General features: G+C 29.5%; 5 protein-coding genes and 1 non-coding gene across 8 annotated transcripts; 4 read left to right on the forward strand and 2 right to left on the reverse strand.

The window, feature by feature from the left end:
* Positions 1–1,008: 1,008 nt before the first annotated feature.
* Positions 1,009–1,789, forward strand: LOC149495844 (uncharacterized). Its single transcript, XM_089723339.1, has 3 exons — positions 1,009–1,167; positions 1,299–1,369; positions 1,444–1,789. Exons 1-3 carry the CDS (start codon positions 1,068–1,070, stop codon positions 1,540–1,542), a joined length of 270 nt encoding a protein of 89 aa, XP_089579465.1. The 5' UTR covers positions 1,009–1,067; the 3' UTR covers positions 1,543–1,789.
* A 992-nt stretch (positions 1,790–2,781) lies between these two features.
* Positions 2,782–5,661, forward strand: LOC105647830 (heat shock 70 kDa protein 4). Its single transcript, XM_012234060.4, has 2 exons — positions 2,782–3,122; positions 3,743–5,661. Exons 1-2 carry the CDS (start codon positions 2,909–2,911, stop codon positions 5,473–5,475), a joined length of 1,947 nt encoding a protein of 648 aa, XP_012089450.1. The 5' UTR covers positions 2,782–2,908; the 3' UTR covers positions 5,476–5,661.
* Positions 5,662–6,640: 979 nt separating this feature from the next.
* On the reverse strand, positions 6,641–9,762 carry LOC105647821 (uncharacterized). Of its 3 annotated transcripts, XM_020684820.3 has the most exons (3): positions 9,604–9,762; positions 7,198–9,005; positions 6,641–7,056 (listed from the first exon to the last, which is right to left on the reverse strand). In XM_020684820.3, exon 2 carries the CDS (start codon positions 8,734–8,736, stop codon positions 7,237–7,239), a length of 1,500 nt encoding a protein of 499 aa, XP_020540479.1. In that variant the 5' UTR covers positions 8,737–9,005; positions 9,604–9,762; the 3' UTR covers positions 6,641–7,056; positions 7,198–7,236. The 3 variants fall into 3 exon arrangements, with proteins under 3 accessions (XP_020540479.1, XP_012089441.2, XP_037495660.1); XM_012234051.4 differs by having other exon boundaries at positions 6,917–9,005; XM_037639732.2 differs by lacking the exon at positions 9,604–9,762 and adding an exon at positions 9,307–9,581 and having other exon boundaries at positions 6,917–9,005.
* A 10,439-nt stretch (positions 9,763–20,201) lies between these two features.
* LOC149495845 (RING-H2 finger protein ATL39-like) lies at positions 20,202–20,735 on the forward strand. The gene has a single exon (XM_089722249.1). The coding sequence runs from the start codon at positions 20,202–20,204 to the stop codon at positions 20,733–20,735; it is 534 nt and encodes a 177-aa protein (XP_089578375.1).
* A 766-nt stretch (positions 20,736–21,501) lies between these two features.
* On the reverse strand, positions 21,502–21,575 carry TRNAN-GUU (transfer RNA asparagine (anticodon GUU)). Its single transcript has one exon. It is a non-coding gene; the product is annotated as a tRNA-Asn (tRNA).
* Positions 21,576–24,498: 2,923 nt separating this feature from the next.
* LOC105647810 (uncharacterized) lies at positions 24,499–26,434 on the forward strand. The gene has a single exon (XM_012234041.4). It carries the CDS (start codon positions 25,196–25,198, stop codon positions 26,138–26,140), a length of 945 nt encoding a protein of 314 aa, XP_012089431.1. The 5' UTR covers positions 24,499–25,195; the 3' UTR covers positions 26,141–26,434.
* The last annotated feature ends 711 nt before the right edge of the window (positions 26,435–27,145 follow it).

A 27,145-nucleotide genomic window follows, 5' to 3' on the forward strand; every position in this document is an offset into this window, starting at 1 on the left:
TGCACGATGCTCCTAATCAATGTGCTTCTTGAATTTGATGCAAAGCTTAAGCTTTTTCACCTTAAGTATAAAGATTATTGTGCTTTTTTTTTTTTTTTTTTTTTTTTTTTTTTTTTTTTTTTTTTGCATTTACATGAATTATTGTTGGGTGAACGTGAATAGGGAATTCCAATCATGTTTTTTATATGATTAGTTAATTGCATACGCAAAGAAAGTCCCAATTAAGGTTTAAATGAAAAAACGGTTAGACAAAATTAGCTATTTTGATAGTTGTTTAACTGTTCTAGTAGCTAATAGCTGTTTAAGTAGTTTTTCAATAAAATGGTAAAAACTAACGTTACAGGATTAACCTTTTATAAAACACTTTTACCCTCTAAAAATTAGTTCAAATGTTATATTATCGAACACTAGAAATAATAATATTTAACGTTTTGACTAGTTAAAACTCTAAAAATTACTAAAAAAGAACTGTTGCTGAAAACAAATCAAAATTAAAAATGAAACAATGAAAATATGTGTTAAAACTTAAGTAAAATTTATCAATTAGCGATTACATTAGTAGAACTGGACTGCATTCCAACTGAATTTTACTGCAAGGAGTTTATTTAGATACCATCTGGCTACTTAAATACCATACAGCACCTGTAAAAACATTTGTAGTTGAATTAGCTCTTGATAGGACTTTCCTTAAATACTATGTAGCAGAACAATTATCTAATATGAAAATTGTAAAAGTGATTCTTGCACCAATGCTACATAAAAAAATTCAAAGGAGAATCACAAAAAAAGCTTTTGGTTGGGCACTAGGAGAACAACATTAATAATGGGTTTATTATATATTTAATCCAAGAAATTCCAAAAGAAAAAAAAAAAAAAAAAAAGAAAAAAGAAAAAAAAAGGTCAACCTATAATGACAAGATATAGACATTTCTGGGTTCATGAAGTTAAATGTAAAAGGCATAGGATTCCAAGACACCCTCTTAGAATTCAAACTTAGCAATTATTAATACTCAAAAGAATCTGTTTATAAATGTTGTTTGTTAATTCACACAATCCCATGCCCGAAAATGAAGCCAAAGCAGATTTTAGCATGTTCATTCCTTGCGCTCTTCATTGCTTCTCAGTGCCATTGCTCTTCTGCGTTACTGCTTCATCCTGCAGAATCAGGCAACCCACTATATATATATATATACATACACTTCTAGTTGTCTATTCTTTTTTTTTTTTTTTCCAGTTTAATTCGATCATGATTGGTATTATAGTTACAAGGGAACTCATTGTTTTTATGCTTCTTGTAGTTGATTCCAGGCTGAGAAATGCACAACCCAAGCCAAGCTCTCCCAGTACCAGATATATTTCTGTTTCTAGGGTAATTACCATGTATCATTATTTATGATTTCATTTTGAACTTAACCACTAATTTATTTATTTTTGTATTTCAAGATATCTGGAAGACAGGTCAAAAAAACAGTTCATAATAAGTCCCCATCAGGACCCAACCCCATTGGAAATTTGCACCCTCCTCCATCTATCCTTGTCTGAGAAGAGAGACCCTTATCATGCTAGCATAATGTTTTTTGGTCCAAGAAGAAGAAGAAGAAGAAGAAGAAGAAGAAGATGGCCATTACATGCAATTCTTTTTTGAATTGATAAATTTCTTACTATTTAATTTCTAGCTTCCTTTCTTATTTTGATCTGCCAGATTTTGAATTACGAGGCATTAATAAAATCTTGTTGGTAATCTAGAACAGAATGTTTACAAATTCTAATATTGTTCGTTTTCCTTGTATCTTGCTCGACTATTTATTTATTCTTAACTGCAACAAAGGAAGTTTAGTCCAATGAAATTCATATTAATATACATAATGTATTTCATTTGAAAACAAATTAATAAATATTATATCTTCATTAATTATTTATGAGAATTTAATTTTATTGCAACGAAATCAATAGGTTCGTTCCTTTAGAAAAATAAAATTGAGATTTCATATCTCATTCACCCTTTCAATTTTGTTTTAAGATATAATTTGAAAATAATAGCATGATGCCATGAGCATGAATATTTTGTTTTCATATCAATAGATATTTAAAGGGATATTAATCCATATGTTTTGTATGATATTTGACGATGGACCTATCTTGCATTAAAAGCATAATTCAAATAAACTACAACTAATATTGAGTTTGAGATCAATTCAAATATTAATAAATTTAAGACTTAAAATTTAAATTTGCATTAACGAGTGAATCATTAATTTAAGTAGACTGAAAATAGGGATATATGTATTATAATAGATAGATTACTTAAGTTTAATATTATAATAGTTTTTCGCACACTAAAACATTACCTATTAGTAGCTACATATATGAATTGATAATAAATCTTGGTTTAAATCCGTTATTCCTCGATACTATAAAAAAAATTATAATTATAATGAAAGTAGATTTCAATGGGCCAGAATTGAACCGAGATAACAAAATTGGAGGCCCAAAGACAAGCCCAACCCGCATAACGAGCGAGTCACCGACAGCCGTCAGGCGAGATTTCATATCGTGTTCGTGCCGGAAGCGCAGTCGTAGAAGATATTTCGTTCGCCGACCTTCAGACACCGTTATAGAAGATTCAAGAACCAACCAGAAACTTTAATAATAATAATAATTAGTAATAATTATTACTGTTTACGTGCCACACCGTCCGTACATTCAAAATCCAACGGCTGAGATTCCTTCCGAACGTTCTCGAACCTTAAAAGCAAACCATATATAAATAATGACACCTCCAAGTACCGGGAACTGCCTATATTTTCTACCAATACCATACAAGAGGAATAGAAAAGATCTTACAAGAGTAAACCCTGTTTTCCAAGTCTTTGTCTCTTCGTGATAATCTGATTCGTTGATTTCTACGATGGCCGGAAAAGGAGAAGGACCAGCGATCGGTATCGATCTCGGAACGACTTATTCATGCGTCGGCGTTTGGCAACACGACAGAGTTGAAATTATTGCTAATGATCAGGGAAATAGAACGACACCGTCTTATGTCGCTTTCACTGACACGGAGCGTTTGATCGGGGATGCTGCTAAGAATCAGGTCGCCATGAACCCCATCAACACTGTCTTTGGTGAGTACTGTGTAGCAAACTTTTAAATTTTCTCTCCTTTTTTTTTTTCCAAAAAGGAGTAAATATTGTTTGTTGGCTTGGATATTTTCAAAATTTTTCAGCTTTGCAAATTTTTTGTTTGCTCTTATGCAATAAAGATTCTAATAATACAAACATGATCACTGTTTCTTTTTAAGCTAATAGATACCCCTAATAGCAAGAGCGTAAGGAAGGTATAATCTTTTCAAATTGATCTTTGTTTCTTCGAAGCTATTTTAACTAACAGTAATGACATGTCTTATGTCTAACTATAATGAATCTATGGAAGTTGTTATTGGAACATGATTTATGTCCAGCCCATATTAAGAAGTTATAAGAATTATCATGATTTATTATTTTAGAAATAGTCACCATAAGGGTGCCCGTAGATAATAGATTAGCAGCTAATTCTTATGTTTCTTGGATAAAATTATTTCAAGAAGGTTTCTTTATCCACTTTTTGTGAATTTGTTTAGTATGAAATAACTTGAACTGATTTAGGAATTATCAACTAATTAGGAAATTTGAAATTGGTATAAGTTTTTTGTGTTGAACTTGGAAGCGGTTGGGTTGCTGATAGTATGCATTTATGTTATTGATAGATGCTAAGCGTTTGATTGGGAGGAGATTCAGTGATCCCTCTGTACAGGGTGACATGAAGCTATGGCCATTCAAGGTTATTGCTGGTCCAGGTGACAAGCCTATGATTGTGGTTTCATACAAGGGTGAGGAGAAACAATTTTCTGCAGAGGAGATTTCTTCTATGGTTCTGATTAAGATGCGTGAGATTGCTGAGGCTTATCTTGGATCCACAATTAAGAATGCAGTTGTTACTGTCCCTGCTTATTTCAATGACTCTCAACGCCAAGCAACAAAGGATGCTGGTGTAATTGCTGGCCTCAATGTCATGCGCATTATTAATGAGCCAACTGCCGCAGCTATTGCTTATGGTCTTGATAAGAAGGCTGGAAGCGTTGGTGAGAAGAATGTCTTGATTTTTGATCTGGGTGGTGGGACTTTTGATGTCTCACTACTTACCATTGAAGAGGGTATATTTGAAGTAAAGGCTACTGCAGGTGACACTCACCTTGGAGGAGAGGACTTCGATAACAGAATGGTGAATCATTTTGTACAAGAGTTTAAGAGAAAGCACAAGAAGGATATCTCTGGAAACCCTAGAGCTCTTAGGAGGTTGAGGACCGCTTGCGAGAGGGCTAAAAGGACTCTCTCATCTACTGCTCAGACAACAATTGAGATTGACTCGTTATATGAGGGTATTGATTTCTATACAACAATTACCCGTGCCAGATTTGAGGAGCTTAACATGGATCTCTTCAGGAAGTGTATGGAGCCTGTCGAGAAATGTTTGAGGGATGCTAAGATGGATAAGAGCAGTGTACATGATGTTGTTCTTGTTGGTGGTTCGACTAGAATTCCTAAGGTGCAGCAGTTGTTGCAGGATTTTTTCAACGGAAAGGAGCTATGCAAGAGCATAAACCCTGATGAGGCTGTTGCCTATGGAGCAGCTGTTCAGGCTGCAATCTTAAGCGGTGAGGGCAATGAGAAAGTGCAAGATTTGTTGCTCTTGGATGTTACCCCTCTATCTCTTGGACTAGAAACAGCTGGAGGTGTTATGACCGTCTTGATACCAAGGAACACCACCATTCCCACCAAGAAGGAGCAGGTGTTTTCTACCTACTCGGATAACCAGCCTGGTGTTTTGATCCAGGTTTACGAGGGTGAGAGAGCAAGAACCAGGGATAACAACTTGTTAGGAAAATTCGAGCTATCTGGCATTCCTCCAGCTCCAAGGGGTGTTCCTCAGATCACTGTGTGTTTTGATATTGATGCTAATGGTATCTTAAATGTGTCTGCCGAGGATAAAACCACTGGCCAGAAGAACAAGATAACTATCACAAATGATAAGGGGAGGTTGTCCAAGGAAGAGATTGAAAAGATGGTACAAGAGGCAGAGAAATACAAAGCAGAGGACGAGGAACACAAAAAGAAGGTTGACGCCAAGAATGCTTTGGAGAATTATGCCTACAACATGAGGAACACAGTGAAAGATGAGAAGATCAGTTCTAAACTTGCTGCAGACGACAAGAAAAAGATTGAGGATGCCATTGAACAAGCTATCCACTGGTTAGATGCCAACCAGCTGGCTGAAGCAGATGAATTCGAGGACAAGATGAAGGAGCTTGAAAGCATCTGCAACCCTATCATTGCCAAGATGTACCAGGGTTCCGGTCCTGACATGGCAGGTGGCATGGACGAGGATGCTCCTCCAGCTGGTGGCAGTAGTGCTGGCCCTAAGATCGAAGAAGTAGATTAAGCTGCTTTTTAGAATGTTTTTTGGTGGTGGTGTTTTGTGGAGCAGTTGGGTACTGGGAAGGGAGGCGTTTCTGTTTGCTGGTTTTATTGAGCAGTTATTTTGAGAAGGCGTTTCTTTTTGTTGAACTGCTACTTTTGTTATCTATTTGATATTTAACTTTAATATATTGTGTAGTATTTTTCTTTTTGATTGTTTTTAAGTTTCTGATTGCTATCATTACAAGACTAGCTAAAATTCTTCATGATTGCTTACAATTAATCACAAGTTTTAAATTTTAATCCATTCAACAAAAGAAATTGGAGTGTTGCCACAGTATTCTCATTGTTTCAACAGAAACTATCATTAATGAAGTTGCTATGTGAGAAAATTTGTGTCCCACATCAATTATTGGTACAGGAGAAGAGGTGGTGGGGCTCACGCGGTTAGTCATGCCCATCAACTAGTAAGTGTCTGGACGATATTAGAAATGTTGCATTGTTGGATTTGTCATGTGCGTTGTAAAGCCCTTTTTTAGGCACAACAGTATTCTTGCCTTTCACCCTTTAAAGGATAAAAAATTATCGGTTGGCCGGCTGTATTATTGATATAGGAATAGGAATTGTCAAAGGCATCCATGGGTCTAAATTTTGATGTTACAAGCAATTACTGAAATATGTTCTTTTGGCTGTTTGACTATTGCAGAAAAGCTATTTTCCCAGATGTCTATTTCACTAAGTAGTTTCACGAAGTGGGAAAAGGCGCAATAATTGCGATTTATGTCCCACTATAATATCCTTCAAAGATACTAAATATAAAAAGGTCGTTAAGTCAATCTTCCTTTGTATAGTGCATGGGCACCCACCTCCAATTAGTGTTTCAAGGGACCTATAGCTATGTGATTTAGTGCCAAAGTGAAAAAGCAAAAGGGAATTTTGATAAGCAAAAGACCATCTAATTTTGATGGCTTTCCAATCTTTCCGCATCCCACCAACAACTATCATAGCTACCATAATCATTCCAAAATCTGCGATGTGCATTCCAAGTATTATGCAGGTGTTCTAAGTGTGACAAGCTAGGGATTAAAATGGAGAGGGCAAGGCCAATTCATTTGAGAATCTTATATTATCAGTGAGATGAAGAAGATAGCTTCACCATGTTAGCTTATCATGCTTGTTTGCTTCGTAAATGATCAACTAATTACCAAGCCAACATGTTATTATAGCAAAGATCTGCAAATGTCACATTAATAAAACAAATCCCTCCTGATAATACAATGTTTCAACCAAAACTATGCGTGATCTATAAAGCATGCATAGTTGCATCGGTTGTGGATGAAACTTGTATTACAGCTTTGAAGAAATGTTGAAAGACAAAGCTCCCACAAATGTAATATAATATCTCACTAGAACATACCAGTGGCAGAAGCCATATTATACATGCTCCTGAAACAAGTCCAGATAACTGAATGCTTAAAATCAGCACTGGGACTGGCATTTCTCTTGATAACTGAATCAATGATATTCGTAATGATGACAAGTTAAGATTCTTCTTCCTATGCTATTCTCTTCCCCCCAACCGTGATGATTACTTACCTAGTGAAGCCTAAAATAATTTTCAAAAACACAATAGAGAATAAGAAAGCTTAATGAATAGAAAATACATGTAATCCGGAGAAAAAAAATGCAAATATCATTTCATAAATTTCCTTTATGGAATGGGGTTAGTAATCAATGAAGCACTAACCAGTCTAACCGTCCTTACATCTTCAAATAAATGCATCTTTCAGCTCGACAAATGCCCATTCACTCCAAGGAGAGGGCGAAGGCATACGTGGACTTCATGTTCTTCTGGTCCGACACGATGTTTGGGGACAATAATTTCAAGCATTGTACCTGTCTCATCGCAGTATGCTTCCAGTTTAGCATCTTCTGAAATGCGGTTTGGAAGGGGAATTTCCCGAATGAATTCCCCTGGAGGGCAGTGCTCTGGTGTTGGATCTGTTAGCTTAAATGTCCTATCATGTCTCTTAATAAATGGCATGCAGGCTGTACTTACACAAGATATCTTGACAATTCCATGTGAATTAGTGTTTCTCCAGGTGACTTTCACTCTTTGAATATCTGCAAAGGGCAAGCTGATGATGATTAAGAATGCTTCATCATCTTCATATATTGCTTTTGCTGCTGTAACAGGCCCATATACATTCTTCATTACTCCACTGAACTCATTTATCCATGCTGGCTCAACTGGATGGATATTCATATCAACTCTGTCACCATGTGAATTGTTTGCGAGACATTCATCATCATTTCCATGTGGCAAATAATCCTTTTTCCGCTTATGAGATACAGGCGAAAGGTCTATGCTCTCACCATTGCTATGGTCTGATGACTGGGTGGACAGATTCAAACTGGTACCATTAAGCAATTTTCTCGGTTGGGAATTCCCATTATTCTTTAATGGATGAAGAGGGCGCTCAAGCTCGAATTCTGTGTTTGGAAGGTTCCTCCACAAACTGAAGTCACTTGCTTCAACAGGAATTGAGAAATTTACGTCTCTACCAGTAAGCTCCATCCACCTTTTCCTCTCTTCCTCATCAAGATTCATGAGATTGGGTGATCTAACAATTTCTATTCCATGAACACACTGAGGATTGGAGAGACCCCTGTAATGCTTTCTCTGCATCCTATGAGACCGAACAAAGCCCTTATCAACACTGAATGGAAAAGGGCGCTCCCCTAGGCGAGAATGCCCATTCATGTAACTCCTCAGCTGCATCTTACCCAAGGCATTTTCAGGCCTTTCCTTGAAAACCCACATGTACATATTTTCCATGTCATGCTGAACCAAGAAAGCATCAAGCTGCAAATCTGATTTCTCAAAACCAGATACGCCATTACTGTCCCTAATAATCTTGCACTTTGATTTCTCATTCAGAACAGGCTTGAAATAGAAGCTAAAGAAAAACCATGCACCCCAAATACTATCAAGCCGTTTTGTGCACTTCTTTGTAACTTTTGGGACATTGATGACTGTCTCAACCTCATAAGTTTGAGGCGCAAGACTAACATCTAAGATGTCACATGTATCATTCCAACCCAAGGAAGGAGGGCTAGGCTCAGATGACAACGGAAGATTGATATCCGGGGGCCGTGAAAGAATGACTGGCCGATTCATCTCTCTCTCCATTTCTTCATGTGTTAGAGAACTTGAATCCATTGATAAAAGTGTAGATGGATGATAATTCTCCATTGACAAGGTTGTGAGTATAGTTTCCCCCATATTTTTTTCTTCTTTATTTTTCTGAATTCTAGTTTATGACTTGCAAGTCAACCACAGCGGCTACAAAATCATCAACAGCATCATGAATCAAATAGAAACCCACAAAAATCAGCAGAGCTCCCAATCAATCAACAAAACCGAACAAGCAACTCATAAATCTCTTCATCTTTAAAGCCCCAAATTTTTCCACCACAATAATCGACAAATGTTCATCAATGGATTCAAAGAACAGCAAAAGATGACATCAATATCATTGGTAAATCACCGACCTGTCAGAAAAAAAAAAAAAAAAAAAAAAAAAAAAAAAAAAAACAGAAGAAATAGAGAGAGATCAACTAGACAAAATAAAAATATATTGATTCTTTAACATAGTTTACAGATTTCCAATTATAAGTTATCAAACAACTCTGTCCATCTCTTGGATACCAAGAATAACAATTAACCAGAGGAATAACTCAATCTATTAAATTTGGATTTCCACAAATCATAACAGAATCTCAGTAATTCTAGAGAAGCTAATTAAGTTAAATCTTAAGCTATAGCACGAACCCCAAGTAAAAAAAATTATACCAAGTTTCCAATTTTTCAGGATCCCATTAGGTTAAACCCTCCGAAAACTGAAAATTTCAAAGAAAATTCGATTTCCTGCACTTTCCGAGTTGCCAAACAGGGTAGAAAACCCAAAACAAGGAAACAATTCGAAAATCCGTAGAATCTGAAAAGAAATCCTACGATAATAAGCTTAATAGCAGATAAAGTAGAGATTCAAAGCGACCAAATCAGACTAAGATGGATCCCGAACTCCGTAAAAAAAAAAACAAAAGAAAATAATGGAAATGAATAAAATCAAAGAGATTCGAAAATCACCTAAAAGAAGAGGCTCCAAATCCACCCAAAACAGAGTCTCGCACATTCGATCCCCATTTGTGAGAGAGAGAATGAGAGAAAGAGTGTGTAACGGAGGATGTTAAAAGAGACGGAGTTAAATAGGAGAGAGACCCTTCAACAGTTAACGGCGAGTACTAGATACAAACGACCGCTAAGTAACGGTGGGTAGGATAAGGTCAAAAGTGGCGTCTCCTGAAACTAAGAGGTGGTAGATTTCCTTTTCTTTCCTCTTTCTATTTTTCGGTTTATTTATCTTTCAAATATCAATTAAAACTTTTTTTTTTTTTGGCTTTAGATTAATATTAAAAGTTTTGAGGGAAAGTAAAATGAAATTACCAATTTATTTAGTAAATTAAAAAAAAAAAATACCCTATGAAGGGCTGGGACCGTCATTGACGCCTCCATCCTCCTATTGTGAGCCAAAAATTAAAAATATAAAGTTGATGGTTTAAGTGTAAAAATATTTATGTGAAAATAAATTAATAATTTTATAAAATCATTTAATTACTATTTTTTTATTAATTCAATAATTAAATTTTAAAAAACCTGTTTGTTTGTGTTAAAAGTAATATTCCGTTTGTTCATATATATATATATATATATATATATATATATATATATAATTGCTTTTTTATTTATTTTTGTTTATTCTATATTATTGTTTTACTTTTTTTTATAAGCGGAAAATTTACCCAATTTTTTTATTTTGTTCCGATTTAATGGCATATCTACTAATAAATGTAGTACCTTAATACTTCATAATTAGTAACCTAGAGTAGTATATATAAACAATGTTGGAAATAGTTCTATTAGAGCCAACTCTATTTTATTGTCTTGACTCTTGTGTTTATTCATTAGTTGATGTTTTTTTTTTTTTAAGAATATTTAGTTGATGGATTATTACTAAATGGGCATATTATAAAAAAAAGAAATAAAATTAAAATGTAATCATATTATTGTTTTTTCTTAATTTATGTGAAAATCAAACCTAATTTATATAGGAGAAGAAACGAATATTTGAATAGTACTTTTTCATTGCGTTTGGTATAAATGAATACAAATGTAGAATTCATTTATAAATGAATTATATATAGAATTCATTTTTATTTTTCATGTTTGTAATAAATTTAAAATTGAAAATTTCATTATTTTTATTTTTAAAATTTCATTTGAAAATTCTACTGTTTGTATAGAATTGGTTTGATTATATTTAAATTTATAGAATTGAATTCTTAAAATCAAAATTTTCTATTTTTTTTATACTAAACATAAAAATTTAGATTTATCCATAAAATTTTATGAAATTCATTTATCCCAAACTTACTTTCATAAAGATATTTTCGTTTCCAATTAAAAGCTTGACTTAGCGTGTCTACGGTATTTTGACAGCTTATTAAGTATGAATCATAGCAGTTCAATTAGACCCGGAAGTACCCACTAGGTCAATGCTAAATTGACTTTTGTTGAATCAATATGTTCATATCCAAAACCATTCTTCCACATAATATGAAAATATTAAGCTTTATTTTTTTTTTATTCCACAAAATTTGACTAATCTCCGCTCGCTCTTGGAGATAAAAAGGGATTGGCCCGGGATATTAAGCTTTAATGGAATAATAACTAACAAAGTAGATATTTCATAAAATAAAATATTAATTTACATTTTATTTTCTTCATCTATAAAAATGGTTGATTTTTTTTTTTTTTCACTTGTCAAAATTATAATCCTTCCCTTTAAAAATGGTATTCTCAATGTTACAAGTTTGCCTTCTCCATGAAATATTTATTATACAATTAAATTTGAAATAAATTTAAGATACTCTATTTTCAGTGAATCTATATTCCATCCTCTTTATATTTTATAAACCAAATGAGTCCAAAAATTCAAAAGACTAAAAAATTATAAAATTAAAAATAAAGTTCAATAAACAATTTGTTACTCAACATAAATCTTGAATTTCAATATTTAATATAATTTTAATCCTACTATTCATTTTGTAAATTTTCAAAATATCATAGTAAAATATTCATTTAGTTTCAATATGAAATAAAAAAAAATATATAAAACCATAAATTTAATTTCATCAATTCGATAAATACTATTTGATTGAATCGAAACGCTAAATGTTAAGAATAAATTTTAAATGAATAAGGATGATTAATTTATTGAATTAAGGAATAAAATAAGAAGAAGATGCAATGTATGAAGATGATGATATACATTGCTATCATTTTCATGCTTTTATATGTAAATTGCATTATCTAAAAGTGAAGTGAAAAAAGTTGTAAAGCTATAGGAGGTTTTGTTATTTATTAGACACTTTATATTTTCTCATTTTGAATATTCAAAAAGTGTGTATTAATAATAAGTCGACAATTCAACCACTTTAACTAATATTTTTGGCTTGTAAACCTCATCAAAAGTTATGCTTCAAGTTAAATTAAATAACTTTCTTTATATAAAAGAATAAATATTTTTAATTAACACGTTCTTGAGCTTATTTATCAATTAAGTCAATTTTTTAAAATTTGAATTAATTTTTTAAAAAATGAAAAATAAAAGAATTCAAGAAACTATAAACTTAAAAAGAATTTCTCTTTTTCTAATAATGTATGATGTGAAATTCTTGATGATCTCATGAAAGAAGTAACTATAAGTTTCATTTTGTTTTGATTAAGAATAAAATAATAATTACCAATGTCTCATCCTATTATTAGTATGTAAATATTTGAAGGACGTGTAAAATTGTTTATGGGGAGACAAAAAAAATACAAATATGGATGCTATAATTATGTAAACATGAGTTGGGGTTATAAATAATTCCAAAATTGTACCCAATAGTTATAGTGTTTTGTCATATATAAACATGTTGTTGCATTAATTTAAATTGCAAATATTTTTTTTTTCTTTAATTATGGGATCTTCGAAATACATTGACACGATTAATTTAGATTCGCGTCGTTAAACTCAGAAATGAGCAACCGTTCCATTCTGTGTGTTTAAAGGAACTTCATACCAATATTCGAATTCTGACACTTTTTGTTAATGGAGAAATGTTCCTTATCATCCATTCCATTCCATCAATATATTGTAACCATTGATGGAGCTAGAAGGGTCGGGAGGCCCGCCGAATTTTTTTATTTTAAGAAACATCCATAAAATATTAAAATTTTTTATTTTTACCATTTAAAATAGTAAATTTTTTAAGTTTGCTTTTCTAAATTCTTTAGTCTCTAATTTTAATTTCTGGCTGACGTGTTGTTAATATTATTCAATATGTCATGAAGGTTTCCTTGTAAGTACTGTCCTAGATGGTACCTGGTTACTTAGCTCATGTTTTTTTCTTTTTTTTATGTTTAATTAATAATGTCTTAACTAAGTCATGCCACTCCATGAAATTGATAAGTCATTGGTTTGTGGGGATCATAATTTATGATAAAAAAATAATTAAAAACAATTTTGCATTTCAATACCAAACAAACTATATCACAAGAATCATGTACTACGCGCATTCTATTTATTTTTTATGAGAAAATTTATACGTGAAAAGGGGCAGCACGACAAAAAGCAGTAGCTCTTGAGCATATTTAAAAGCCAACATATAAAATTTGGCTTTTGGCTGGCAATGTATATATATATATATATTTTTTTTTTTTTTAAAAAAAAAAATATATAATTTATTAATAATAATATCAAGAATTAAAATACATATATAAACCAAACATGGAATTTTATTATTAATAACTAATAGAATTCACTGATCTTTTAATAAAATGAAAAAAAATACTCTAAGATATATATAATTTATACATGTATATTTATGTAAGGTCGAAAGTGATATTCAAATAAAAATTGATCAACAGAGAATGCTCTAATTAGAGTCTGTTTAGTAAATGATAACCGACAGTTATGACCAGATGAATATTAATCTTGCATATTCAATAAAATTTTGACAATTGTTATTAAAACATAAATCGATCATTAAGACTATAATTATTTTTATACGTTACTAATGAATAGTCTGCCTTTTTAAGTTTTTAAAGTGATCTATTATTTTTTATTTTCATAGATTATATTAAAAATTTTGACAGAATATTTAATAAAAAAATTATAAAAAAATGATCATAAAATTTTTTTACGAAGCTAATGAGTCAAAATACATTATAAAATAGAAAAAAAAGCTTAATTTATTGTTTCGCTCTCAACTTTAGGTTTTATTGCAATTTTACTCAGATTTAATCATTATGTCAATTTCATCATGAATTTTAATATTTTGTTACAATTTCATTTAAATTTGATCTTTATATCAATTTCACCTTAAACTTTGACATTTTATTGCAATAACACCTTAATTTATAATTAGAACTTAAATTGTAAATAAAAAATAGGTTCACTCTTCACTTTGGGCTTGGATTAACGTAATACATTTGTGTGAGTGAAGGAATTTGAGTTAACAGTAAGTCGATCTCTATTATTATTTTTAAATTATTTATTTAATTGATAATAAATAATATTTAAAAATTAATTTCTTGATACACGAATGCTTTTTTTGAAAATTAGAATATAATTATATCTTATATTCTATTTTAATAAAAAAATGTTACAATTTCTAATAGTTTATGAGCCAAATAAATTGATAGTTGCTCTATTTTAAATTTTATAATTATTTCAAAATTAATATTAAAATCAAACCACAATAATAATTATATTCTATTTTTTTAAAAAAAAGTTCATGTACCAAATAATTAATTTTTAAATATTACTTATTATCAATAAAAGAATTAATTTTAAAATATTAAAAATAATAATAGAGATTGTTGTTGCTATTAATCCAAAATCTTCTATTCACGCAAATATATTAAATTAATCCAAGTTCAAGATTAAAAGTGAGCCTATTTTTTATCTACAATGACCTATTACTCTTCACATAAATGGAACGGTAACACGTCTAATTGGCAGATCCAATCAACTGTTGATTAAAAATTATATATTTTATAATGTAATAATTTGTGAAAATATTATGGGTCCCTTATCACGACCGTTTGATTGGATCCAGGTGTTTTGTTATTGAGGCGTTATCTGAGGTTGTCCTTATCCGTGCAAGTGATAAGTTCGTGGCGTTTATTGAGGGTGATAAGATAATAATTCTCAAAATTCGTGAAGGTTCCGTATTATTGCCTGACCAATTGTTTATTCCTTTTTTTATTGGCCATTCGTTATTATAAAGTAAGACATAGTATCTCAGAAGTTTTGAGTTCACACTACAGTAAAAGTTAAAAATAATTTTAAAATATATATGGTTTAAGTAAATTTTTTTTTTCACGTAAGAAAATATAAAATTTGATAAATTACTTAAATATTTCACTCCTATTTATAAAAATAATATTAATCAATAATCTCATCCCTCTTATAAAATTAAAGATAAAATTTATCATAGTAAGATCTAGAATTACCGTATTACTAACAATATTATTATTATTATTATTAAAAACAACTTTATTTATTATATTATTTTTATTCTAATACTATTAATTAGCTTTCTAATTTTTAATAAATTTACTAATTTTAAATTATTTTATATGTAATATTTAATATATTTTAATGGTGAGGCTAAGTTTGAAAAGTTTATTTCTAAAAAAACTAATGTTTGAATATTATAATATTTAATTTTTGCAAAGAAAAATGAAAATAAGTTGCAAGAATTGAATTTTCTTTTAGCTTTGTAGTCTTTTTCACAAGTCCTGTTTCCAATACTAAAGTACAAAAGACCAACCAATTGCGTTCTCATTGGATAGTTGAGAGTGGTTATACAAATAAATAAATAAATAAATAATTAAGCTTTTAGTGAATTATTAGTAGAGATAATAATTTAGCATGGCCCACACGTGCACTCCAAAATCATCTAAAATAGGTGGACAAAAACAATTGGTTTTCCTCGTCACACTTTCCCATATTTTGAAATGTTTTTATTTTTATTTTTTTTAAATGGTCTATTTAGTCTAGATCAACATGTGTAGTGACTTGAAAAGGTCAAGTAACATCGTCTTAAACTTTATATATATAAATATGCAAATCGACCGTAGTCTTGAGTTTGAGTCATTTTTATTATAAAAATTATAATCAATTTAATAAATGTTAATTAAAATGGAAGATTATCCTTTATTATGGAGCAAATAGGCTCTTATGTATCAAAAAAAAGTTTATATGTAAAAATTCAAATATTCATTCATGTGACAAATCAAGAAAATTTAATTTACTGGAGCAATATATAAGAGTAATAATTTAATAGAGGCAAAAGATAAAAAATTAATAGAGTAAATTTAAATTAATATACATATATAGACTAAAATGTTAAAAAATTTGAATTGAGGTGTTAAAAACGAGAGGGGAAAGTGCCTCTGCTTCTCCACCTTGATCCGCTCCTATTGATTCATATTAAATTAGTTTTCATCTAAAGAATCTTATTATCTAAAGTGATCATTGTTGAAAGGTTTTTTTTAAATATAACTTTTAACCCGATCATCAATCTATTAGTCTTTTCCGTGGAAGCGGATGGAGACATCAAACGGTTCAAATCAAGAAAAAAAAAAAAAATCTATTATCATTCAAATATTAGTAAACCCTAATTACTAATTAATATTAATATCATACTAATAGAAGCAAGTATATGTCAGTGAAAATCAACGTTATAGCATATTAAGTTGCTAAATCTGTTAAAATGTGAGCTCAAATTTCTAACAGTAATTAGTAATTAGGGTTAATTTTGTGTTTACTGGTAATAAGCACTGTCCCAGATAATACCTAGTAGGTAGGGTTGGCCAACTCCAAAGAAGTGATAGGTTATTGGTGATCAGATTCAGATACAGAGCAGTTTTAATTTATATATACTCTGTATAATGGAAAGTTGCATTATTGAAGATTCCATCATTAATCACAATTTAGAATCAAGAAAAAGATGATTAAGGGTTAACTAATCCCACCGACTGATCTTTTCTGGAGGACAAAACGAATCTTGCAAGGCTTCAACTAGGACAGCCAAAAGAAATATAATATTAAATTAAAATTAGTTAATAATACAATGAAAAATTTTGAAGAGACAAATAAAAATATTTAAGTGAGGAAAATATAAATAACATTAAATTTAAAAATTATTATTATATTAATTTTTAGAAAGATTGCATATATATATATATATAATTCTTTAAAAAAAGCATATATATAATATTGCAAATTTAAAAGATCATTTGATAATTGACTGATATAATTTGAATTGATGAATTTTTTTGATAGATCTAGGAACTCTCTATTCCCCAAAGAAAAAAAATAATAATATAAGGACATTTTATACTTATAATAGTTCTATCCCCACCAGCTTCAAAAATATAAAAAATAAAAAAGTCCAGGCTCATCTTGTCTTTGAAGGAAGGATTCTATAAGTGTGTGTTTCTCATTTTGGTTATAATCTTTTTTTTTTTTTTTTTAAATAAAATAAAATTTCATTCATGATATGGTCATTTATGATATCAACATATTAGTAAAGATATGTCCATCAATAATATTACATATCTTTATTTTTAATTCATTATTAAAAAGCATAAATTTTAAAACAATCACACGTGTCTATTCATAAAATAAAAGAATAATATAAATAAAATAAATATATTAAAGAATGAATGTATTTATAAAAAATGGAGAAAACCTGTCGGTTGAATATGTAAAATGAATTCAATAATGACCAATTGACCATGGTTGTGGAGAACAATTTAAAACGAATAATTGAAATATAAATTTGGAATTTTGTGGAAATAATAATAATAATAATAATAATAATAATAATAATAATAATAATAATAATAATGAAGCGGTGGAGATTGAATGGGCTCCAAAATATCCACAAAGACCAAGGTATAATATGTCCCTCGATGCTGCCTGCGCCACCATTTTGTTTATCTTCTTATCACTTTAAAAGTTTAGTTAAATAAGATATATGATTTTTTTTTTTTTTTATATTATGTATTACGAAACCAAGTTGGTATTGATAGTTTTGAAATATATAACCCTATCAACATTTCACTTATCAAAAAAAAAAAAAAAAAAAAAAGAAATGTGACCTCTCAATCTTAATTAAAGTCATCTTTTTAATTAATTGAGATTGACTAATTTGCAGGGTCAACATTAAATGGAGGGAATAAGTCTAAATTGAATATATTGATTTTCTAAAAGAAGTACAATAAAATTATAACTTTACTTAGAGTCAAATCAAATTAATTTATTATATTTTTAGGTTTAATTTCATTATTTAAAATGATATGAATTCCTTTGATTTGATAAAAAATCAGCGACTCTGTTAGCTAGTAAAATTCTATGTCAATTTAATAATTATTATTTTAATTTAATATTTTTTTTAGAAAAGTAGTATTAAATCAAGGGTAATATAGTCAATTTATTCAATAATTTATTGTAATTTAGACAAATTTCTTAATTTTTCTAAAAGACATGAAATTTCAAATGTTACGAAGTATTATGAAATAAAAATAATATATAATTCTAAAATAGTCGTAAAAAGTCATAAATTTTAGACACAGTGAAGTATATTTTGACATAATTAAATGCATTGTGAGATTTTTTCAGGGAAAAAAAAAAACATTTGGGCTACAATTGGGCTCATATTTTGAGCTAGTGCATATATCCAGTAAAATGACTAACCAGGGCTTAACTAGAGGGGTCATGAACAATGAAAATATTATAGTATTACCCAACTCGACATGGGCTTAATGGGGGTTTTCCACCTTTAATTGTATATCCTAAATTTATATTTAATTACTCATTAGGATTTGATTAGTACTTTAATATTTTATTAATTGAATAAATTGATTGATACAACACATACTAGAGCTTGATTTTGGTTTAATTTATTGTTCAGATATTATTTTCTTGATATTTGAATGAACAAAAAAAGAAAGAAATAGAAAGATTATGATAATGGAAATCTTTTTCATTGTTCTCCAATCAAATGATATAAACAGGAATTATAAAATCATTGAAGATAGTATGGTGGTGATAAATGAAATATATAAATATTTTTTGAAAATGTAAATGCTTCATATATTATTAGAATCAAGAAACATTACATTAGAAATAAAAGATCCACTCCACCGAACTAGATATGAAATTAGATAGATCCGCTCCACCGAACCAGACATGGAATTAGTAGCTCGCGCCAGCGACTGAACTACTTGATTCGCTGATTTGAAGCAAAAGACAAAGTATGAAACTCTCTACTGAGCTTAAAAGAAATATTAAATTTTACATAAGCTATTATATCAATTAAATATTTATTAATTTTATTATTGTATAAAATTTTTTCACCTTTATTGTCATAATCTAATTATTTCTAAGAGTATTATAAAAGAACAATATCACAAATTATTTTCTATAATAAAAAAAGAAAACTATTAGGCAACTATTTTTATTTTATATAATCGTTTATAAGAAAAAGAAAGTGGAAGAAAGTGAAGGAAAAATTAATTAAATATTTTCATGTACACTACTTTATCATGAAATTATACTATTTTTTTCATAAAAGAACTAAAAAAAATTAAATATTAGAATATTTATATGCAATATATTTATATTTAAAATTTTATTCTATTTGAAAATTTATTTTTAAAAATATATCCAATCAAATCATACAAACATAAACAAAAAAAAAAGAGTATTAATAAAAAAAAATATTTTTTTATTTTTATCTCCCTCTTAAATAAAATGCTTTAAATTATAATCAAAATGAAATCAAATAAATATTAAAATATAAAAATTTTCAAATGTATCATTATCATATATATTTATTAAAAATTAAATTTTAAAATAAATTATAATCAATTAACTAATAAACTGTAATTGTTTAATTGATCATCATTAAGGGTATTTTAAAACATTTTAAATTTCATTAAGAGTGATATAAGTAATCTTGTTATTCCCTCTCATTCCCAATTTTATATATAGTATGGATAGATAGATATAGAAGTATAAATAGATAACAACTAAGCAGTCCTATTTTTCAAAAAGAAAAAATACTTGGGTTCTTATGGTTACTTTCAAAGTCTGAAAGACATAAATTTTAATTATTTAATATATTAATAATTCAATAGTTAATAATCCTATAATAAATTTATTGTATTGATAAAAACATTATAGAAAATAATCATTGTATTTAGTAAAAATAAGGTAAAATTAGAAATCTTAATTTTCTCAAAACGATATATAATTTGGTGTGAGTAAACTTTAATAAAAATGATAAAGAAATGGATTACTAAAAACTTTAAAAAAATTATATTTTTCTTAATTCCATTAATGCTCTGATTTAAAATGGATTAATTTCATTCAAATAGCAAGTATCCTTTGAAGAAACCTAGATCCAGTCCATTTCTTAGAGCTACTTGCATAATCAACAAGGCATAAGACAAAACAGAGCATCTTCTTGCAATAATAAATTGTGCATAGACAATGAAATCATTGTATTCATCACCATTTTCATTGGTTTAATTTACCTCTTTTAGGAGTGCCTACTTTACTAATGTCAATGATGGTAATGGATGATGATTTGGATAACAAAGTCACCGTTCTCCTAATCGGAGTTGGATCGGCGGCCCTTGTCGTCACAATCTATCATTGCATTGCTATGGGATGGCGCAATCGCGATCCAGCGAGAGCTAACTCCCAACGACTACGACAAAGCAATTTTGAAACCAATGAAACGGCGAGCGGAATTGAGAATTCAACAGCGCTGCTCATCCCTGCATTCAAATACCATAAGGGGATGGGTTTAGATGGTGGTGGAGGTGATGAAGGAACTTGTGCAATTTGCTTAGGTGAATTTGAAGAAGGTGAGGAATTACGTATTTTGCCAGAGTGCATGCACTCATACCACGTGGCGTGCATTGATATGTGGTTATATTCACACTCCAACTGTCCTGTGTGTCGAACGGATGCTATATCACCTCAACTTTTACTCCGCATGTCTAATGTAAGTTCTGAAGAACCAACTGCATATGATAATATTACAAGTGGGTTGCAAAATGTTGTTGTTGTGCAATCACGAAATTTGTAATATGCAATAAGTCATATTTTTGCCTTTACATCCTAATAGAACAACAATCTTATTTTCACCATAGAAAATTGAGTGGCACGTTAAATTTAAAGCTGCATTAAGTTTCAAATATTGCATATTTGTGAGGTATGTTGAAGGTAGACCTTATTTGCTTAGGTGATGAAGGTGATGAAGGAACTTGTGCAATTTGCTTAGGTGAATTTGAAGAAGGTGAGGAATTACGTATTTTGCCAGAGTGCATGCACTCATACCACGTGGCGTGCATTGATATGTGGTTATATTCACACTCCAACTGTCCTGTGTGTCGAACGGATGCTATATCACCTCAACTTTTACTCCGCATGTCTAATGTAAGTTCTGAAGAACCAACTGCATATGATAATATTACAAGTGGGTTGCAAAATGTTGTTGTTGTGCAATCACGAAATTTGTAATATGCAATAAGTCATATTTTTGCCTTTACATCCTAATAGAACAACAATCTTATTTTCACCATAGAAAATTGAGTGGCACGTTAAATTTAAAGCTGCATTAAGTTTCAAATATTGCATATTTGTGAGGTATGTTGAAGGTAGACCTTATTTTACCAAAAAAAAAAAAAAAAAAAAAGAAAAAGAAAAATTGAATTCTGTAGGTCTTTTTAGTAAATTACAAGGTCCAAAATAAGGCAAAAACATTAGACCCACAATGTAGCCTTTTTCTATGGCTAGGAAGGTCCAAGACAATCATAAGCCCATAAATCAATCATGTCACATGATTTGAAAATCGCTAGAGGAAGGGATTGAACCTTCGACCTTGTGGTTAACAGCCACACGCTCTAACCAACTGAGCTACTCCAGCTCGCTTACTAAAATATTGATTTCTATTTTTATAAAATTTGACTTACACCTCATAAAGTCATTCACAACTAAGATAGATTGATATTCTTTTTTTTTTTTTTTTTTAAAAAAAAGATAGATTGATGTTATACAAAATGCTAATCTCAAAATATTTATTGGGCCAGAGCAGTGGAGAGCTTGTGATAGATTATACTGGAAGATGTGGTACACAGTTTTTTCTCCTATTACATGTACTCTCCAAGCTATGGATCCATTCTGTGTTCTCTTTTATATACACATTCTCAAACATGGGTCCCCATCAAGCATTAGGGGACAGATTTTCAAGTTTTTCCAGTTATATGCCATACTTGTCCAAACGATTTGAAAAAATTAAAATTTATTTTAATAACATATATTGATAGTTGGTGATTATCAATTAGGTATGCCAAATGAGTTATGTTGGTTTAAAAAAAAAAAAAAAAAAGCTTATATGTCAATTAGTTATTGTCTGATTAGTCTTCTCGTTTATGTGATAAGTTCTCAGTATTATTTTGGTCCATCAGGCCTTTCTATTCTTGACATTAAAAAAAAAAAAAAAAAGGAGCAAAAGATATTCTTTTAGATTTGGGCAAGAAAATCAAAGATGAAATGAAAGCATATACAGTATTGTTTTTAACTTAAGCAAATGATTTTTTGGGATTGTTTGTTTCCAACTCAAGCAAAAAAAAAAAAAAAAAAAATTTGTATTTTCCATGTGAATTACTCACAAGACATTCTTGCTAATTAAATCATGTAATGGGTTAAAAACAATATGATTCAAGATTTGAAATTATAATCAACTAGTTTTGGGCTTTTTATCAAAAGATGCCAATCAAATTTCCCTTCCATTGTGACATTTTCAATATAAGTTACACATACTGAAAATAATTATTTTTAGCAATTTTAAGGGTATATAGTTTTTATTGATTTTGTGTTTATATCAATCAGATTTATTTTAAATTGTTTCTTAAATAATTTTAAAATGTTATTTAATAAATTAAATAGGAGAACTTTCATAGGAATAATTTAATTTAGTAGTGAAATAATATTATTAACACTTTTCAAAGAGCATAATGATGGTGTGATCACATAATGTAATTGAATTTGTATAAGGTTACAACCAACCAAACTTCATGGCAGAGAAGTTTTTTTTTATCATTAGTTGTTGGGCCAACATAATGAGAGGATCCCTTGATTTCAAATTCACATCCTTTTTAAGTAACTTACAATTTTGTTTTGTCATTTTTTTTTTTAATCTCTCTCTTTTGTTTACCGAAATAAAACTTTATATTATACCCTACGTTCTATTTTATTTGCATGATTTAATAAAATACACATTAAGAATTTGGTAAACAGAAATTATTTTGCCCATTTTTACTCTAAACTCGTGAAGGTACAAATAAAAGTGTTTGATTTATGCTACGTTTATTTCTGTAAAATAATTTGCTGAAAAAATATTTTTCCAAATGACTTATTTTCTGTTGTTTAATTGTAATATTGAAAATTAGTTAAAATATAAAAATCTTTATCTCATAAGACTATAAAAAATATTAATAATAATAGAAAATTTATAATTTAAAAATTTTATTGTTAAATATGAGAAGAGTGAATATATATATATATACACTATGAAAGACCGGTGGCTGGTGCTGGTGGCTGCCGATACTTGTGGCCGGTGATGGTGGTCTGTAGTAAATGGAGACTGTTAGTCGTGTCTATGATGATTAATAAATTAAAAATATAGATTTATAAGGTTTGTTAACAGCCGAAAAATGTGTAACTTTCTTGAAAATAGAAAGTTATTTTTCTTAAAAAAATGACTTAATTTTCCTTTAATCAGGAAAATATTTTCCGTTGACTTATTTTCCTGAATGCTCAAGTAATGGAAAATTGTGAAAAATATTTTTTTTGCAAGTTATTTTACGAAAACAAACGGAGCCTTAATGGACAATCATAAATGTTATTATAAAAAAAATAATTATTTAAATATATAAATTTAGAAACCTTATAAACATTTTGAAACATCAAAAAACGAACGATAGACAAACAAATCGTGATAAAATATAATATAAAATATATGAAACTGAAGAAATATTTACTAAACTGTGATAAAACATAATATAAAATAAATTTTAATATAAACAGTAAATTAGAAATTTTATTTGATGATCACTTATCAAATAAAGCTTCAACTTAGTTTTCAATAAATAAAAAAGCTTTTAATGACCTAAAGGCAATATTATTTTTAAAATTTTTGAATATTACTTTCAATCTACATATAAAAGAAATCTATGGGACAACTAAATATACTTAATTATAACAAATTGAATATTCTAAAGGAAGTGATACTTTTTATTAAACAACCTATTAATAAAACTCGAAAGTTTAAAATTTTCTTTGTGGGGTTTTCATCTGTATCTATTATCCGACCTAAAAGTACTAATATTTTCTGTTAAAAAATAATTAACTTTTTTTACAAATATCCAAATATATATATTTTTCAATTTAAAAACATAGTTTTTTTTTTTAATTTTTTCTGTTAAAAAATAATTAACTTTTTTTACAAATATCCAAATATATATATTTTTCAATTTAAAAACATAGTTTTTTTTTAAAAAAAAGTAAAAACATAGTTGTTCAATATCTAGTACCAGCTGGAAAATTATTATAATATTAAATAGCACATTAGCAGAATCAAAGTTGACGACATTAGGCTAAAAGTTTCAGTCCAAGATTTTGTCCTAAATTGCCCCCCTAAGAATAGTTTATTCAACACTAAAAGCACTCAGCCAATAGTCAATAAGCTTTTGGGTAAAACAATTCTGTACCAGGGCATTTCTGTAAATAAAAATGCAATAACATTTCCAGTGACACATCACTTTCCTTTTATTTGTGATCCCATGTGAGTATCCCTCGAAGAATGGGACCTGTCAAGCCATAAAAGTGAGAAATTTTGCCGACCCTTTTGCCTCTCAATTCCCTTGATGTGTGTTTTTATTTGCTAGAATAAGCTTCCCTTGTTTTTGTGTGCACTGTGCAGTTTAGCAATCTCAGATTGGTTATTTTTGCTGTTGATGTTCTTTACTAATGCATGTGATTGGGATTTTATTAGAAAACTAAATATGATACATATATAGTAGGCTAAATTATGTAATTATCCACAAGTATATGGGTTGATTTCATGTGGGGTTATTTTAGAAAAAGGGTTTACATAGTTTATAATTATGTTTCATGATTTCAGAATGTGATTTTCAGAGAAAGAGCTTTTTGGATAGGTGTTAGCAGATGGCATGAGTTTTGCGTTTCTGGGTTAGATTTTCTATTGGTAGATAAAGTTGGAATTTTTATGTATGCAAGGTATCTGATAAAAAGCAGCAATGAGTCAATTTTTATGATCTTGGTTCTAGAGCTAGAGCTTGGAATTGAGACTAGCCATTATCTCTCTCTGTAAGCTTGTTTCTCCCTTTCTTGGCTTCTTGTTTTGCAGTTCTGGAGAGTGATTTTCAAGTTATTTATGGTAACTTTGTTGGTTTGTACCTATGCTTTTTGATATTTCTATTGTTTCAGTATTTTAAGCAGCTGTGATGTGATTAGAGTGAAAAGATGAAATCTTTGAGTAGTGTAGGACTTGGTTTGAGTATAGTTTTTGGGTGCCTTTTATTAGCTCTTATAGCTGAGCTTTACTATTTGTTATGGTGGAAGAGAAGATTCACCAATAGAGAGATTGGAGATGACTATAGCAGCCCAGCAAGAGAGCTTTTTTATATGTTTTGTCTAAAAAAGCCATCTTCTTTAAGGAATTCTCAAGAACTATGTTCTTCACTTAGAATTACAGATGCTCTTGTTCATCATGAACTAGATTCTCAGCTTAATAGCAAGGATTTATTGCTTAAGCCTTTTGGTGATGATCCTTTGGAGGCAGAACTCATGAGGTTGAATAGTCTTTCCGGTCCACCAAGATTTCTCTTTACAATAATTGAAGAAACAAAGGAGGACCTGGAGTCTGAAGATGGTAATAAGTCTAGGGGTGACAACAGAAGTACAAAAGGGTCAAGAAGTAGAAGCTTAAGTGATTTGCTTATAAATATAGAAACTCCATTTTTAACTCCTCTTGCTTCTCCACCATTTTTTACACCTCCTCTTACTCCTATGGATACTAACTACAGTCAAACCAGATTCAACCATCTTTTTGAATCGGCAACAGATGCAGAGTTTAATAAGTTAAGGTCATCTCCACCTCCAAAATTCAAGTTCTTGCAAGATGCAGAGGAGAAATTATACAGAAAAAAACTAATGGAAGAAACAGAGAAACAAGTCCAAAAGAATGATGGGTTTGGTCAAGATTATACACAAAAAGCTGCTACTTCAAAGTTTTCGAAAGATGATGAAGATGGGTCTTTTATAACCATTATTGTTGATAAGAACAAAGAAAGAGAGCTTAGTCATACACCTCAACAGTACCATTCAAGCACTTCACAAGTACTACCTCTTGCATCTTCACCTTCGAGATTCACATCAGCAGCCAAGAAAAGTCCTGCCTTTCATTAGTGCTTGCGTTTCATGATCAATTAAAATGTTCTTTCTTTTGTTTTGAACTTTTAATTATCTTAGATATTAGTTATCTTAGCCTCTTAGGATTTTCTTTTTTTTATTTTAAATATTTCTTGGAGTGTTTGAGGATAGTGTTAAAAGGTTAATTATAATTAATCTTGCAAAACCCTTTCTGTAATGTTATGTGAAAACTTTTTCAAGTAGAGGGGGAGACAACATTCTCTGCAGGATAATGTTAAAAGGTGGCCAAGTGCAAGTGGTGGACTTGTGGGGTTACTTGTGTTATTCAAACTACATGTCTCCCTGAGCTGTCTTAAGTCTTATACATGTAATCATTCTGTGACTGATGGTACTACTGCTGTTTTAGTCCACACAAGCACTGTAATTCTAAAAAAAAAGAAAAACAAAAAAAAAAAAAGAAGAAAAATAGAGTGTTTTTTTTTTTTTTTTTACATGGAAACCTCTATTTGACATTGCTGACAAACTTGTTATCAAGAAAAAAAAAAAGGAACCTTGTTAATAATATATAATTATATGCCATTAAGATTTGGAGTTCATATTTTGAATCAAGTCTTAATTTCTGGTTGCTTTATGATGTTTGTGGGATTTTTTTTTTTTTATGTTTTCTTTTGACCTTTGCTCCCTAATTCTACCAAAGAATTTGTTTTTATTCCTTGCTTAGTGTGTGTGTATATATATAATTTGTTTATGAATGAAAAGTTTATTTAATTATGTTAAACTCTACAAAATTTAATTTTTTAAGAGTGAAATGAGTACTTTCATTATATTAAATACAAAATTTCAAATAAATTTTATGCAATTATTTGTACAAAATGGGTACTTATAGTAAATTTGACATCTTAATTATTAAAATTTCAAAATTTTGAATTTTTTTTTCAGTCTCTAACATTGAATCCTGACTATGCCATTGTTGAAACTGTTACTTATCATAATATTAGGGGAAAAAAAAAAAAAGTTCCACCACCCATACAATCAGGCTCC

This window comes from Jatropha curcas, chromosome 6 (assembly GCF_041381405.1).
Source record: "Jatropha curcas cultivar XTBG-Jc1 chromosome 6, XTBG_Jcur_1.0, whole genome shotgun sequence".
Classification (NCBI taxonomy): Eukaryota; Viridiplantae; Streptophyta; class Magnoliopsida; order Malpighiales; family Euphorbiaceae; genus Jatropha; species Jatropha curcas.

Coding starts and splice junctions, on each gene's coding strand:
- LOC149495844 (XM_089723339.1), top strand. CDS start 1,068: ATGAAGCCAAAGCAGATTTTAGCATGTTCATTCCTTGCGCTCTTCATT. Junction 1,168..1,298: donor GCTTCATCCTGCAGAATCAG/GCAACCCACTAT, acceptor TGCTTCTTGTAG/TTGATTCCAGGCTGAGAAAT. Junction 1,370..1,443: donor GATATATTTCTGTTTCTAGG/GTAATTACCATG, acceptor TTGTATTTCAAG/ATATCTGGAAGACAGGTCAA.
- LOC149495845 (XM_089722249.1), top strand. CDS start 20,202: ATGTCAATGATGGTAATGGATGATGATTTGGATAACAAAGTCACCGTT.
- LOC105647810 (XM_012234041.4), top strand. CDS start 25,196: ATGAAATCTTTGAGTAGTGTAGGACTTGGTTTGAGTATAGTTTTTGGG.
- LOC105647830 (XM_012234060.4), top strand. CDS start 2,909: ATGGCCGGAAAAGGAGAAGGACCAGCGATCGGTATCGATCTCGGAACG. Junction 3,123..3,742: donor CCCCATCAACACTGTCTTTG/GTGAGTACTGTG, acceptor TGTTATTGATAG/ATGCTAAGCGTTTGATTGGG.
- LOC105647821 (XM_020684820.3), bottom strand. CDS start 8,736: ATGGGGGAAACTATACTCACAACCTTGTCAATGGAGAATTATCATCCA.